Source organism: Caloenas nicobarica, chromosome Z (genome assembly GCF_036013445.1).
Source record: "Caloenas nicobarica isolate bCalNic1 chromosome Z, bCalNic1.hap1, whole genome shotgun sequence".
NCBI classification, from domain to species: domain Eukaryota; kingdom Metazoa; phylum Chordata; class Aves; order Columbiformes; family Columbidae; genus Caloenas; species Caloenas nicobarica.
In genome coordinates, this window is record NC_088284.1 from 92,103,768 (window position 1) to 92,119,724 (window position 15,957).

The window sequence follows — 15,957 nt, forward strand, 5'->3', positions numbered from 1 at the left end:
TTGCACAGCAGCTCTGCACAGTTGGGCATGACTTCAGTCTGAATGCCCACACATACTGCTGCTGGGAACACACAGATTTCTATCTCTCTGAGGGATTTCCAAGACACTTGGCAGAAAGCCACAGCCCTGCTCTTCCCTTGCCCTGGGCAGCAGAACTGGCAGCTGCAGAGCAGAAGGTGCAGAGCAGAGGTGCAGAGCGGACAGGTTCCTGAACCAGCCCCCTAACCCCAGGCACCCGAGGTCCAGCAGACAGCATGTGCTGAGGCTCCGCTCCTGCTGATGAGGTCAAGGACCAGAACTGCAAAGGGGAACTGATTTTCCTGGCCTCACCTCAGAGGGTTTGTGCTGGGCTTGCGTTGAAGTGCACAGCACATCCAGATCTCCCATACAGAAGGTTATCCCTGAGAAATACTAGGATGGAAAAAGACTGCAGCTGCGTGTGCTGCAATCAAATCCAGGGATGCTTTCCTGTGTAGCAGCACTACAGCAACATAACCGGGCTGAAGCTGTTAAGGTTTCCTCTTCTTCTATTTTGTCCCTTATAACTGCTGAAGATATTTAATTAAAGTTGGCACAGATTAATGTCTCAGTTAGCAACACTGCAGATCCCTCAAACTACTCTTCTTTATCTGTTTCCTTAGTAATACTGGAATGTGCTAGGAGGAAGTAGAGTAATACTGATCTCCACAATATGCCAAATAAGCAGATTTGAGTTTGCTTAGAAAGTGCTGATAAGTAAGAACTGTTTAACAGAAAACCTATTTGAGTTCATACTCACCAAATGACAACCAAAAATTATTGAGAGAAAAAGAATATACTTTTAGATTTTTTTAACATGTTAAGACAAACTTGCCTTTTCTCTATTTCACACACTGATCTAACTCTACAGACAGAGACGAAGAGTGAAGGCAAAACTATGACCACACTCAAACACTTTTATAAAAAGAAAGACTTTTTGGATTTTTGGTCCTGCAAACTCTGTTTCAAAATGGAAAATAATTATATTTCTAGCTTAATGATAAATTATTTTTCTCAGCTGAAACCTGGATACAATCTTCTATCATCAAAATTGCTAAATGAAAGATCATCCAGCTGACTTGCATGTGGTTTCTGTAGGAAAGAGTCACTCTGCAACTCTGATTCCTGTCCAATATGCATTTGTACGTTAGATTTGTACATTACAAACATTCAAGCATTTCCAGACAGAACACAGCAGTGGTATCACAAACATCTGAATTCCTTTTAAAATAATTTAGAAGTGTCAGTGTTGAGCAATAGATGTGCTCTCGTGTGCAAAGAAGTAAAAACACATACTTGAACCCAAGATTCTCCAGTTCCTGAACCGTTATCTCCAAGAGAGTAAACCTCTAGAGTACATCTCCACATGACACATTTATCTAAAGTGGCTGCACACATATAATGATGGCTTTTGTTTAGTGATCATGGTCATCTTGAGTTTGTTTAAATACTGCACCGAAAGCTTATAAACTAATCCCAGAACATTTTGAAATGCTTCAAAGCTTTTAGTGGGGGAACCTCTTGCACAGGCTTTGTAGATGAAGCTGACCACAGTTCACTGGAACCAGCCAGCTCAGATAAGTCAGATGAAAGCAGACATTTCCTGAAAATATCTTGAAAGCTTTCCATTAGACTGTGCCAGGGGTATACACTAAAAACAGCAAGTGCCCATGCTTGTATAGCAACCAATCTTCCCACTGCTTTCTCCGTTCTTTCTTATTTGTATCTGTTTATCTGCTTCATTTGATATCTTGCAAAGTTCTTTGGGAGCAAAAGATGCAACTTCCATATTCTAGCTTACAGTGTGTTATAAAGCAGCTGTTACTAGAACAAAAAATTCTGCTCAATGTACCGAACATTGCAACAGGAAGACACAGAAATATACCACGGCCAAAATTGCTACACGTGACAAAACAAACAAACAAACCAACCAAGAAATTTGTTCTACAGAATATTTTAAAGAGTCACCCACTCCATGATAGACATGAATGCAATTATTTGAACATAATTCTCTCGCTGTCAGAGTGTACTCTAAGAAGGTCAATACAGCATTGCTGAATGTGCTGGTCCTAAAGACAGGAGTGCCTCAGGCTAGATTTTCAATAAAGGCTGAGACTGGCGGTTCAGATTTTATACAATAATTTGATTGAATAAATCCAGCTGTTCACTAAGGAACATGAAATGCTCCGCTGTTGTGATCTTGCCACATTTTATACTTTGAGAAAGACAAGTTACACTGTCTAGTTTCTGGCACGTCATTTCACAGCAATGAATAAGAAGCCCAGGTTTCTTTAATAGTCCACAGACTGAAGGGCACGTAAGTACTTTTAATAGCTTCTTGAGGACCAGCACACTATAAAGAGAGCCTAGGTCTAATTTAAGCACCAAAATTAGGTGTTATGACTATCCAACATGCTGTATCCTACGAAGAGTCACTAGGCACTCTCCAACCAAGAGAGGGTAGCATTATCATAACGTAACACAAAGTATTAAGCAGTGATGACGCTTGAATTCAAAACAGCAGTAATGATAATAGTTATTCTGTGCAATACTGTATCACAGAAAGGGTGGGGGCACTCTGACAGCACACTGTGAAATGAAGCACAGGCCGAGTCCCCAGCACAGGCTGGCCATGTACGAGAAGGAAGTGGTGAGCCACAATATCGGTGCACAAAATGGGGTGCAAGCGAAGTCCAACAGTTGCTACTTTAAACAAAACAACCCTGCCTCCCTCCAAACAAAAAATACTTGAGGTCTTAGTAGTTTCTTTTGAGGTATACCCTGAAATCCCACGCTCACTCTGACTTCTGTAGTCTCCATTCTTACACCTCCTGCCCCACAGGGTCCCTGTAATATGGTCTTTCATCCTCCTGGAAAGAGGCAGCATTATCCTCTGCCAGGGTGTTGCTTCTGCTCCTTCAGTGTGAGGGGTGAGATGAGCACGCTGTGCCTGGGAGCACACACTCGGAACGGGTTCTCCTCTTGCAGGGACAGAAGCCAGCAAAGAGCCACTCTGACTCAGGCCCCATACAACTCTGATCTAAATGAAATTACGTGGGATGCAACAAGCGCCGGCTCTCAGTATAGCTAAGGGGAAGCCAGAGAAGACTTTAATAGAGTGTCATTATTTTTACAAGCACTATTAGTAAGAGACGACAGATTCTTTGGTGGACTGCAGGAGGTGAGAAAGAGCCACAAGGTGAGGACCTGTCTGCAATGGGTCACTGAGGTCCTCAGTAGCCTTTCCCTGCATGCTTTGGCTTCCACTAAATATTCAAGTTTCATTAGAATTCCCAAATAATTAAATGTTCTGTTTTAATCTTTGCAGAAATTATGCAACACTCATCATCTTCTTAGAGCAATCTTAACACTCATTCTACCCTATCTACATTCTTCCACATCCCCTCCTAACAGTGAGCCAAGAGAAGTTGAAGACCATGAGCCTGCAAGAACTTTTTAATAAGCTGAAATCAACAGGAGTTTCATTTCCCCAGAATAATATTAAAAATAAAATCTACTCTATTTTAGGTTCAAATACAATTCATTTGTTTCGGGATGGACCCTTAGAAAGCAAAAGTAAAAAAGGACTTGGTTCTCTGCTTCTACTGATTGCTATCAAGACTGCCTGCTGCTTGTATAACATTTTAAAGCAACTGTAAAACAATCATTAGGTATGTAAACATTTCGAGCTCATAATATGTGTAGAGACCAGCGACATTAACTTCTGATCAAAAGAGTCATGACTTCCTTAAATGTACAGAAACTACTTGAAAAATTCATAAGATCTGTTTCACAAATTACCAATTCAACCATAAGAATATATAGTAAAAATGACAAAAGATTTGTTCTTATAGTTGATAAAAAATTTATGCCAAGGCATTCAAGTAAAGTTACTTTCTGTGTTCTGATTTAATGAATCATTTGAGCGGTATCTGGCTGGGTGACACAGATGTAAGGCTCGCTGAAGCCTACTCTAATGCCTGCTGGTACCGTCCTCCTTGGGACAGCAGAGCCAGAACAATGTGTCAGGCTGCAGCAAGATCAAGAAAGAAAGTGCAGTGCCGGGCTGCGCTGAGGTTGGCCCACAACGCTTCTTGACCTGCGAATGTCTGTACAAGCACTTCTCTGTCCTGCAGGCTCCAGTGACCCAGGAAACCCAAAAGCAGCAGCAGCGCGGTAATAAACAGTCTCTGGAATAAGATTTTTGCAATCTTGTAATTCAAGCTGAAAGACGTAAAAGGTTGCTTGATGGTTTAACCCTGCTGAAAGGCAGGGCCTGCCACTGTGTGAAACCACCAGTGATTTCTTAAAAGGTGAACTAATGTTAAATGTTTAATACGAATTTGTGAGAGAACTGTCTGTTTTACACACTGCAAAGTTTGTGTCTTAAACTTCAGAAACGTACATGAATTCGGAAAACAGAAACTGAGGAAGTTACTTGATGCATATGACTACAGCTTTTATAGATCATGCCTCAGCACAGAAGTTTACTGAAAGACACTATAATAAAATCAGGCTTCCTATTAGGAAAACCCTTGGAAAGAATTTAATTCTACAGTAAGCACAACAAAGCTAAGAAGGACTATAGGCACTGTACTAGCATAATCTTAAGCAGTAAATCTAATCCTCATAAAAAAATAAAATACTGGGCCCCAGTATTCCTCTCAGAAATTTGGGAGTTGCTAAAAAAGCTTTCCCCTCTCAAAAAAGTGTGCTAGAATAGTCAAACAAACATATTTAGAAGCACACTGTATCTTTATTGAAATAATTTTGCTTTAATCATGAAAGCGAACTCTTTCAAGAAATTAGAAGTAAAATGAGAAATGAAAAACGTAACAGTTATGCCAAATCCAAGTAATACAATACACATCATTCTGTCTTTCTGTCAGACAGGAGAATGTCTGTCAGCAGCAAATGGAAGAAAGTGAAGTATACTCTTCCTTCAGCCCACCAGCCCTCTTTACAAATGCCTAAAGCTTAACCTTTCTTTTTTTAACATAACATTAAGTTTCTGCACTGTTAACATGTTTTTGCAAGCGGGACAATCCTGTTTTGTCAAAAGAATTTAGTTCATTTGCATGAAAAAATAATTTGCTGATTTGCCAGTTAATCTAAAGAAATCCTTCCCTCCTTTTATCTGAAAATTAAATCTTGCCTTAACTAGCCTATTGGGACAGTTGTGTATGAGAATATTTTACATTAAAGGGTACTTACACAGATAACAAAACGATAGCAATTAGAGTCCATTCAGGCATTTTGTGAATAATATTTCTGTTTGTTAACCTGAAAAATAATTTAAAAATAAAATCAGAACATTTCAAAGTGAAAGTAAACAGCTTTTAACTGAATTTTGATTTAAGTCTACCACTTAGAGACTTAATACACTGAGTTACAATGTAGCAGTTACACCTGCATCGAGCAAATGACCAACTTTCAGGCTTCTCTCTCATCCTGTAACAGAAAAATTGCAGAATTCCCAAAATGTCTCTTTTTTCTATATGAAAGCGGGATGGGGAAGACCGAACAGAAGCTAATCCTCTGAATTAGCTCACAAATAGTCCTGGCTGCAGTGAGGGCTCAGCTCTCGCTCATACCCACCGGGAAACTCTCAGAACTGCACACACATTTCTGAAAAGCTGGGCCTTCCTGCACTTAGTTTCCCCCCGTTGGCTTCAGATCCAGATTTGCTGTAAAAGCTAATGTTGCGGAAACAGACTGGATTTTATAAGACACTGGAGACAATCCTCTGATGATTCCTGTTTTTAAATGGAAACCCAGAATTCTAACTTGCGCAATGAGAAGCACTGCAGGTACAAGAGCAAGAAAATGAGGTGTGAATGAAAAAACACAGGCGAGCTCAACAAAAGTGCTGCTGCATTTTATACCTGCTGACCCACCTGGCTGAATTTTGTAGTAAGACAGATCGGCTTTAAGTCAAATGTTAAGCTGACTTAAAACAATTCACGTGTGAATTGCTATGGCTGAACTTAGGCATGACCCATGCTACACAACGAGAAATTTCATGGAAAAGTCACCGCTAAAAATGAAAATGTGGCTATGTGGGCACCTAAAAGGCAGCAGAATTGATTTTATTCAGGCAGATGGTACCATCCAACAGAAATAATGAGGGGAGAGTGCCTCCCCATATTTGTGTCCTTCTTGCTCTCAGCTTCTCTTCTATGCAGCCTTGTATAAATTGAAATCCAGAATGAAGCTACCCTGTCATTCATACCTGTTTCTACAGGCATTGGTGAGGACGGGAGGTTGCTTACAATGAAATACTTGCCAACAAATTAAAATCCAGGGTTTTCTTCCCCAGATTTTTTTTTTTAAATTTTTAATTTCTTTGGGCAAGTATGTAGCTACCCAAAAAAACTGTTGAAAAGTGGAAAAATAGAAGTATTTGTACTTGCCATTGTCAAAATTAAAATGGTTAACTAATTCCCCCAAATTACATTCAAAATGGTGATAAACAATACAGTTATGAATAAGACATTTTATAGGATCATTTTTCTCCTCAAATCTCCAAGTCTTCCAATAAAAATAAAATTTCGAAGCAATGATTATTCAAATAGTGTCTCAACAGCCTGAGTTTTGTTAAATGATGAAAGGAAAAGCAATGTTTTGTACTACGTGTACAGGAATTGTCACATCAAAATAGAACTAGTAGTTCCATCAAATAAAGATTATTTTTATTATTCAAAGATGCGTGCTTCCCAGTTACTATTTGAGATAGCTAATGGCGTTAGCTGGCAACAAAGCTTGTACCTGGTAAACTGTCACATTTTTCTGGCTATAAAACAAGAGACAAAACAAAGGCTGAACGGCTTGACTCAATACTGATGACAGTGACAAACACTACCAAGAAATGCCTGATGGAATCATCTTGACAAGCAACTCAAATAAAACCTTCCAGTTAATCTGCTGTGCTGAGACACAATGGAAGAGACAGCTCCAGGCCTCCTGGGAAAAGTCTGTCAAATAGAGAAAGCAGCTTTATTTCAATGCTCTACAAGGAGTTATTATTGATTAGAGCACAGGAAGGTGTCACTCTTGTACACAAACTGAGAGATGCAGTTATTTGTGTCAATTAACTCTTATTCAATGTTAGTATTGATTGGCAAGGTCTGAACACTAGTCATTGCCATCAATATGCTCTTTTTGAAGGAGGCAGTGAAAAGACACAGCTAACCAGCAGGATACACAGTATGGATCTGCTGCTGAACCGCTGGCTGTGCCCGGGTGAACAGTCCAGGCAGGCTTCCACAGCGAGTCACCTTTCCACACAACACCTGGCCTAAAGCGCTTGTGCAGCTGAAAAAAACCCCAAGCATTTCAGGCTGATCAGACTAAAGCTAGCAACCTACAGGTGTGAAGCCTTAAATAATAAGGAGCAGTGGAAGGACAATCACTTTCAAAAACAAGCTGTGTGTCAACACCAAGGCCTCTGAAGAGCAAAGCTTTCAGAAACAGTGAAGTGCAAGTCCTCTGGAAAAACGGGTCACTAATTCTTTGTCTTGCCTCTAGCCAAAACTGGTACTTCAGAACAATTCACGAAAGAGAGGTCAGCAGACTTCTGTCATGAATGTATAAGGTGGAAATGTTAAAACTCTACAAAACTTTGTGTACGTGATTTGAGTTTTGCAGTAAATATTTTCCGTTAAAGAGTTTGGCTAAGTTCTCCCTCACCTACCCAAACAGAGAAAACAACATGCAACTTTTCAAAACAGGATGTCTCTACTTTGTTGGCCTCTGTAGGGCAGGATAGGAAAGCCAAGAAGGTTGGATGATCCCAAACAGCTGTGGGGGTTGCTTGGTTGCTGGTTTGTGGGTGGTGTGCTTCACCCCAGCACGAGGCACCGCAGCTGGACTTGACTGCTGCCAGCAGCCAGCAGGACCTGGGCAGCAGTTTTAATGCTCTAGAAAGGAGCTTGGACTGAGCAGATGGGTCCCAGTGGCAGAAGCTGACAGCATAAAGGAGTAAAGAGCAAGATGCATAAAAATTCCATCCCAAATGACCTCTCAATAACTAACTAGTGCCCAGCCTGCAAAGAAAGTGAACTCCAATATGGAACTTGTAGGAATACAGGGGAGTCTAAGATTAAAGCAACCAGTAAATAAAAAAGTAAACCCAAAAATGACAGAAAAAGAGCGTACACACTTGGTTCTACTTATTTTCCTTTAGTTGTCTTCCCATTTAATGAACGTCAGATGCAAATTTTCCTAGCAGAACTCCATTAGCAAATGATGGCCTGATTTGTAAACAGTGCCTGCACATCCCTAAGTCCCTTGTGCAAGAACTTGAAGCGGGACCACAACAAACTTGAAGATATAGGAAAGAAACGTAGCAATGCAGGAGGTCACCAGCCTTTCCTCAGCAGGATTACATTTCTGGGGATTTCTAGGAAACAATTTGATAACAGAAACACTGTCCAATGGGGAATGGCAGATGGACACCTGAATTGTTACGCTAAATAGTTATCCCCTAACAGGCCCCTAGCATCAGGTGTTATGAACAAGATGCAAGAAAAAGTAACTGGTTAATAAAACCCCATCTTTTTAAAGTATATTTTTCTTTGTACCTATTTATAAATTATAGTCTTGAGGGTTATTTCCTTTTCTAGAAGTTTCTTTATCCTTACAATGAGAATATACTTGTCATCTATGAATCTATGAGCTCAATTTTTAACATGTTACTATGAATTTAACTAATAGCTAGTAACAGTGAGTTACTGGTACTAAACGTACATTTGGTGAAAAAATGTTCCTCTGAACAGGTCCATGCTTGCTGTCTTTCAGTTTTACCCAGTATGTCCATATTCTTACACTGGGATAAAAAGAAAAAAACCAGAAGTGTCCCAAATGGAGATTTTCTTTCTCTCTTTCTATTTTTCTCTAATTTACCTTTGTTGCAAAGTGAAGTCATCAGCATCTTTGCAAACGAAGCAGCCTTTTTGTTCACACATGCAGATAACCAGGCGTAGGCATCTGTAACTTCAGTTCAAGAATCTGACCTGTTAGTTTGGCTGTTTGCTTATTCTGTGAGGCAGCAAGGCGACTTCACGGGCTTAGGACATGAAGTTGTGACTTTAGGGGACCTCGGCTATCTGTAATTTTCCCACAACTCGCACTAAGATGAGGGAAGTTTAATTAACCCAGATCAGAACAGGCAAATACTAAAGCATAGATTGTTTTTCTTTAGGTTTCAACTAGACCAATTTAACTATGGAAGAGCTCCTCTATGCCCTGGAAAAGAGTAACATATTTATGTACTGTAGTATAATGTAGTCTGATGACAACCAGCAAAAATGAGCTACTACTGTACTTTAGGCTCTCTTCAAGAGAAACCCATTTACTTGAGAAAAGTCATTAACATTCAGGTATTTTCACATTTCATAGAGAACCTTGTCTATGACAAAGTGTTGCTGATCGACTTGAAACCCCGAACCTAAAGTTCCACTTAACAAGGGTAACAGGTAAAGTCTATTAGTGAGTGTATATGCTAGGTAACATACACTCACAATACATATTTAAAAGCTAAAATATTGTCTTGGAAACGAGATAAGACAAAGCTGTAATAAAAAGCCTTGAACACATCTTTAGGAAACAACTGTATCATACTTATTGACAGAGTCCAATGTCAACAACAAAGCTCCATAAAAGGAATTAAAATACTGGTAACCATAGGACACAGATGAAATTCTATTTTCAATATGAAATATTATACTAAAAAAAACCCAACCACACATTCACTACCATAGTCATTTAGCCTCAATTTATATATAAATAGCTAATTTTCTCTTGATCTTTTAACAAAGTGCCCTTACACACTCTGGAGAGTTATTTGACATCTCAGTTTTCGTAACAAAAGCTTACAGACACTGAGGGACTTTGTTTGGGAAGAGCTCTAACCATTCTAAAATGTCTCTTGAGATCCCTGTAGTGCATTTCCCAGCAGTGGTGATTGACTAAAATGCTGCCCAAAGGAGGCTGAACTGCAAGTGTTCCTTTAAAAACCAATGGAGCTGAAAATCGTTGTTGCTTAGTTCGCCACATGCTCTTTTACCCTTCTTCAGCTAAGCTCTACTACAGCCATGTGTTTTATCTCCTACCCTCTTTGGCAAGTTCTTCAGCCTGAAATATTTCCAGAACAAAAAGCAGGAAAGATCACTAGCATTTGTCAGTGCTCCCTCCATAGTCATTAAGCATTTGAACCACATTAACAATGAGAGTAACATTTAAATAATTTTTATACTCTGCAAACATAACTACCACTTAAAACTTATCCCAGGTCCACCTGACAAAGCATTCAACCTAAGAAAATCAGAGACACCACTCATATTGAGTAAATCTAAACCTCCAAACAGAACTGGAGATACAAACCTATGCTTTTATCTTAACATCCATGAACTAGCTTTTGTGTATCAACAGACCCTTCCATATCAGAAATGCAAGAAGGAGAAAGGGCCCAAAGGTTTTTATTGCTTCCCTATTTACTGTATTTTTGTAGTATTTTACTATTAGTGACAATAAAACTCAATTTATTTTGAGATATATATAGATATATATATATTTATACGGGCACTTACAAATTCTTGTGTAGTGCTCACAGTAGTCTTCAACCATCCCCTGCCCAAAGTGCTGATTTTCTAAGCAATTTATCTGGAACCTTCACAGTAAGAGAGCCCCAAGAACTTCCTACCATTACCTTCAACTTACTTCCTAAAAAAAAAAAAAAAGACTTAAAAACAAACTCACGAGGTGTTATCCGAGGGACACTAAACAGAGCAGGGGAGACTTTTAAAATAAGATAAATTATTGCCGTAAAAGCAAGGTATTGGAATCAAAGTCCAAATTTGGTTCCATTCTCTAAATCAACAGGTGTGTATATACATACATATACATATACATTTTTAGACATCCATTTTGGCTTCAAGGCTCCTTTGCTATAAACCACTTTTAAAACTTCATATTCAGGTCACATTGTCTTTGAATAGCAAAAATGATTTAAAATAGAAGCTCCGCTTTTGAGAACCTCCAGGACTACTTATTAATCAATCACACAAAAGTAGGTAGAAAACATCAAATGTAGGTTTTTCCAGTTCTATCAATCGATAAGCTAAAGTGACTATTAACCATTTAGACTGCAGAGCAACAAAACTGGTTTAAGACACAAAGATCTTATTAAAATAGTAGGTATATACACAGTATATACATGCTGCTCTAATATAACAAAAAACATCTTCCCTGGTTTCAGTGTTGTTAAAATAAAAGGTTAATCACAACTTAAAAGACTGAAATTATAGAATCAAGTTCAAACACTAACAATTCTTTTTAATAAAAGAGATCACACACAGAGTCATCAGAAAGAAAAAGAATATTTTCAATAGCAAGGAATCCTGCATGTAGAGATCTGTGTTTTCGTGGCATCCTTACAAGTGTCTGATAAATTGTAAGTAATCAGGTAGAGCTGGGTTTCTATTCACCAAAGCCAACATTTCACATAATCTAGGTTCAAATTATGAAAGTTGTGTCCCAAAGAAAACCTTAAGATATTCGGGGAAGTCACCATCATTCTGTTTTCCCTCCTTCTTTATCCCAGGGTTTCCAAATACTGTCTTTAGTTGTTCTGACTGAAGCACAAGTTTCATCTGTGGTGATGAAGTGCCCACTAGATCTACTTCCCCTTGAAATCAGGAACAAGACAGGTCAAACTGGACCTTCTTCCTGGCTCTAAGAAGCCAGTGGTAACAATTATTAATCACATTAAAACCATTTAGGCCAGCTGCAGGGAGCCAGAGCAAAAGAAGGCAACAGATCTCAGAAACTCACACTTAATAGGAGGTGACGAGGTAGCAGAACCTTTAAAAGACTCACCATCATCCTCCAGGGACTGCTGGCCTAGTTTTTAAAAATCTACAAATACTCCTGGTGACCCAGCCACTGTCAGGAGCAGGGGAAGGGCTGACTTGTTGTTAGTCCACAGGGAGTGTGGCATTACCTACATGAACACACAGCTAGAAAAGGGCCAATCTGCAACAGGGCCCTCTCTGTGCCCAAATCACGAATCGTTCAACAGCATGTTTAATTAATCAATCAAGAAGAATCTCTAAATAAAGACAAGTACTCACCGGAAAGTTTTGACAAGATTTTTTAGCTCTGTGTAAACATCACCTGGAGTAATCTGAAGAGGGCCCAAAACTGCAGGTAATCTGGAAGGCAAAAGACCCTGGTCAATAAACATTTTCCTCTCCTTCACATTTCTTCTCAAGTAGGACTTCCACCAAAGCTCATGAGAGTTAATAAAAAGAGAAAGAGATTTACTTTTGTGCAGCAGATCAGGCCTGTTTACCAGTAACAGTACGCTTAATGTACAGGACAAATATTTGCATTCCTCCCAATCAATTTCAAGTTTTTCAGTTTAGACTTGAGCACTTGGTACATACAACTATTTAAATATTTCATATTTTATGTCCATCAGAATCTGCTTTTAAACAACTTACAAGAATCTAAGTAGTTTAGATTATCTCCAGATAACTGAAGAAAAGAAAAATGATAAATAAAGTGCTTGCTGTGGAATTTCTTTTTTTGAAGTACATATTCTCATTTTAAGCTCCATATGTTATACCGACATTTAGATCCAAAAACCACAGAAATTTTCATTGCACTGGCACAATTGTGTTGACTTCTGTCAACTACTGAAGAGCAGAATGCTGTCAATTCCAAGCTCCAATGCTTGTAAGCAGGGACAGGTTACTTCCAGAGAACAGCTTAGGAGTGAGATTCTGACATTACCTCAGCAGGCTGTGCAAACTGACATCTGCAACTGTACCACGGATGGCTGTCTCAGACATAAGTAAGTTTTTTAGGGAAATAATGTGTTTAAGTTAAGGCTAAGGCCACCTAGGAAAAGCGAGAATGTCCTTGCACAGTGTTTGTTACTTAACGATGATGAATGAGCACCAACTTCAGCTAGACATTTACCAAAGTTAAGGATACTTACGCTTTTCTCAGTTTTTCAAGGACGATTCTCTTTCTAATCTGCATTTGTGCACTTGAATCGACAAGTGGGAAGGTGAGATCTTCCTGTTGATCATCCTAGATTAGACAAAAAACTTCAACAGCTATAGCCTAGTATTTAAAGTCGATGCATCAAAATAGTCACAGCTTATCACTAAATGTTTTAACATAAGAAAACTCTTATCTCTGAATAGAAAACAAAAACCAACCGGTAATTACATAATGGACAGAAGCTTGCTTAATCTGACCCAACATACAGTGTGCAGCTAATCTGCTTTTCCCCTTCTCTATGCTAGACACTTATCCACTTGGGGAGACAGAAACAAAGAGCTGGTTCCAATTCTCTGAAGGCAGGCTTCGTACAGCCCCCACACTCTTCCTCTGGACACTTACTTTGTCTTTGCTTGGATGTTCCTCTGCTTGTGCATGTGTCACCGTCTCTTCAGCCAAGACGCACTTTCCTTTATAGAACTCTCTTACTCGGAGTTCTAGAAACTCTGTTTCTTCTTTTAACTTTTTGTAGCTAGGCACAGGCTTAACTATTCCACCTGGGCTTGTGAAAGGTAAAGAATAGTTCAAACTGTTTTCAGACTCCCCTGTAGAAACAGTGTTAAGATCATCAGCTGTATCTAAGTCATCCTCATCAAGTTCTTCCTCCTCTTGGTTGGCAGATGATACACGCTCTGATGAACACAAAGACGTATAGTTTGGGCCATAGAGAAATTTTAAAGTTTCCTCAGTTCTCCATTCCACAAGTGTTCGCTTAAGCACTTCTAATAAACTGCCTTTGGAATTAATCGGATCCCTCAGTTCAGGTTTTTTATGCTCTTCAGAGTTAGCTAGTGTTCTTTTAAGATGTTCTGCCCCTCTTTTGCTCACACCTAGAAAAACTATCTGTGAACCACAGGTATTTTCATAGTTTTCTGAAGGACTTGATTTCCCCAGAGTAGTATTTTTTGAAGGCATTGGAGTTATTTTATTACGAACAGAGCAAGCACGCATTTCCTCCTGAGCATCTAATTTACAATTAGATAGTTGTTCAGTGGCTTCTACCACATCTGAGTCTTCAGTTTTAGGGCTGGAATAAATGTTTTGGCCGTGCTTCTTTTTGAGGATGCTGCTTCTGTGCAACTGCTGTGCAAAACTGGCTGAACTTGACTGACTTCCTGGTAGGACGGAAGAAACAAATTCTTGTTCAGTATCACTACTGCTGTCACTGGCTGTGTCATGAGAAACAGTCTCACATGGACTTGAAGATATCCAAGGATTTTCGATGTCAGATGCTTTAATTACTTCGTCACGTAGTTTCACCTCTTCTCCAGACTGTCCACTGTAACAGAAAACACAAGCCATCCATGAAATAAGAAATGGGTGTTAACTGTAATAGCTTTTCATTCTCATATAAGAAAGATAAAGCATTTTCCCTTATACTAGAAGTATACTTTTTTTGCTTTAAGAATCTTCTAAAAGAATTCTTGAATTCCAAGAGTTGTAACGTTCTGCAATCAAGATGACAAGTATAGACACTATGTAGGGAAGTGAGTTCTCAGTTGCTTATGGGCAGTTAGCAAAGAATAGTAGGCAAGATCTTATTGAAAACAACAGAATAATGCCAGACTCAGCATGGTGAATAGTACCATTTTAAAATGAAGGTAGGCATCTTAACATATATAGGAATACAGTACCCTAAAATTAGGAGGACAGCAGAGCTGTTTTTAGCATAGGTAAGTTTGCCACCTAATGGCCATGTGTTGCAAGAGAAAACAAACAAAAAGTCACAATACACAGCAAGGTACAGAATGATGACAGAGTAGCATGATTTTATTTTAGCTGATATAGATGTTTTAGATTAAGTAGAGAAGCTTTCATCACATATAATTGTTACCATTTTCTTTAGAAAGAATAGATGGCATAAAATATGCCAAGTGCAAACAGTATATTTGTTTCAGATTTCAACAGGCTCAATTAAGAGACAGACCAAGAGCAGCTGTACACTAAATCATGCAGATCAAACACGCTGTTTTAGATTCATGAAGGAAAAAACTAAACAAGACAAATAATCCTTTGTGTAGGTTCTAATAAGGCCTTTTCTATAACTCCGGAAATCAAAGATTCCCCTTTAACCTGATATGATGAGTGCATATAACAACAAAAGAATGTTCAGTGTACCTCTGTCCCTCCTTCAGCAGCTCTATGTCTGGTGGTCTGCAAAAAGAAGACACAGAATGACGTTTTTACTGCTAAATCAATGTTCTTGAAATACACATTAATACATAACATGCATAATTGAGGTTGCAAAGGACATCTGAGGGTCTTCTAGTCCCACACCCTCTGTTGAAAGCAGGGTTAGCAAGGGCAGGTTTATACGTACATGTTCACAGAGCGTGACTCATGTGCCTGCAGCATGATGCTGTTACATTGAACAACACTGAACAGGATCAGCAAGTCACACAAATGTGAGTCAGAAAGGACCTCTGGAAGTCTCCAGTCTGACCTTCTGCTTGTAATGCAATTGTCACCACCACTAGATTAGGTCAGCCATGAATTCATGAAGTTTAAATCTTGAAAACCTCCAAAGATGGAGATTTTAAAACATCCTGTTTCGTTCCACCATAACCTTAATGGTTTTTTTTTCCCCAGTGTCCAACCTGAACCATTCATGTGATAACTTGTGGCCATCACAACTTGTTATGTTTTCTGCCATCAACCAAGATTAGTTTGGTTCTGTAATCTTTGTAACTTTTTTCAAGTATTTGTGGACTGCTTTCAGTTCACCCTTTAGTCTACTCTTCAACAAAGTAAACGTGCCAAGATCCTCACACATCCAAAGTTCCTACAGTAAAAACAATCCTGGGCCATTTATAGGAAAATGCTCCAAATTAATGCAAAAAAAAGAATATTCCGGATATCTTCACTTAA

The 15,957-nt window shown here is 39.0% G+C and overlaps 1 protein-coding gene across 4 annotated transcripts in view; it reads right to left on the reverse strand.

Annotated features, from left to right (window-relative positions):
- Window positions 1–15,957, reverse strand: part of RPAP2 (RNA polymerase II associated protein 2) — a 35,548-nt gene that overhangs the window by 12,515 nt on the left and 7,076 nt on the right. For 3 of the 4 annotated variants that reach the window (XM_065656298.1, XM_065656300.1, XM_065656301.1), the window contains exons 7-11: window positions 15,208–15,243; window positions 13,432–14,368; window positions 13,022–13,116; window positions 12,150–12,230; window positions 5,233–5,301 (exon numbers count right to left, since the gene is read on the reverse strand). In XM_065656298.1, the coding sequence (XP_065512370.1) occupies window positions 5,233–5,301; window positions 12,150–12,230; window positions 13,022–13,116; window positions 13,432–14,368; window positions 15,208–15,243 (1,218 nt within the window). The remainder of the gene's footprint in view (window positions 1–5,232; window positions 5,302–12,149; window positions 12,231–13,021; window positions 13,117–13,431; window positions 14,369–15,207; window positions 15,244–15,957) is intronic. The other variant, XM_065656299.1, reaches the window with a different exon arrangement.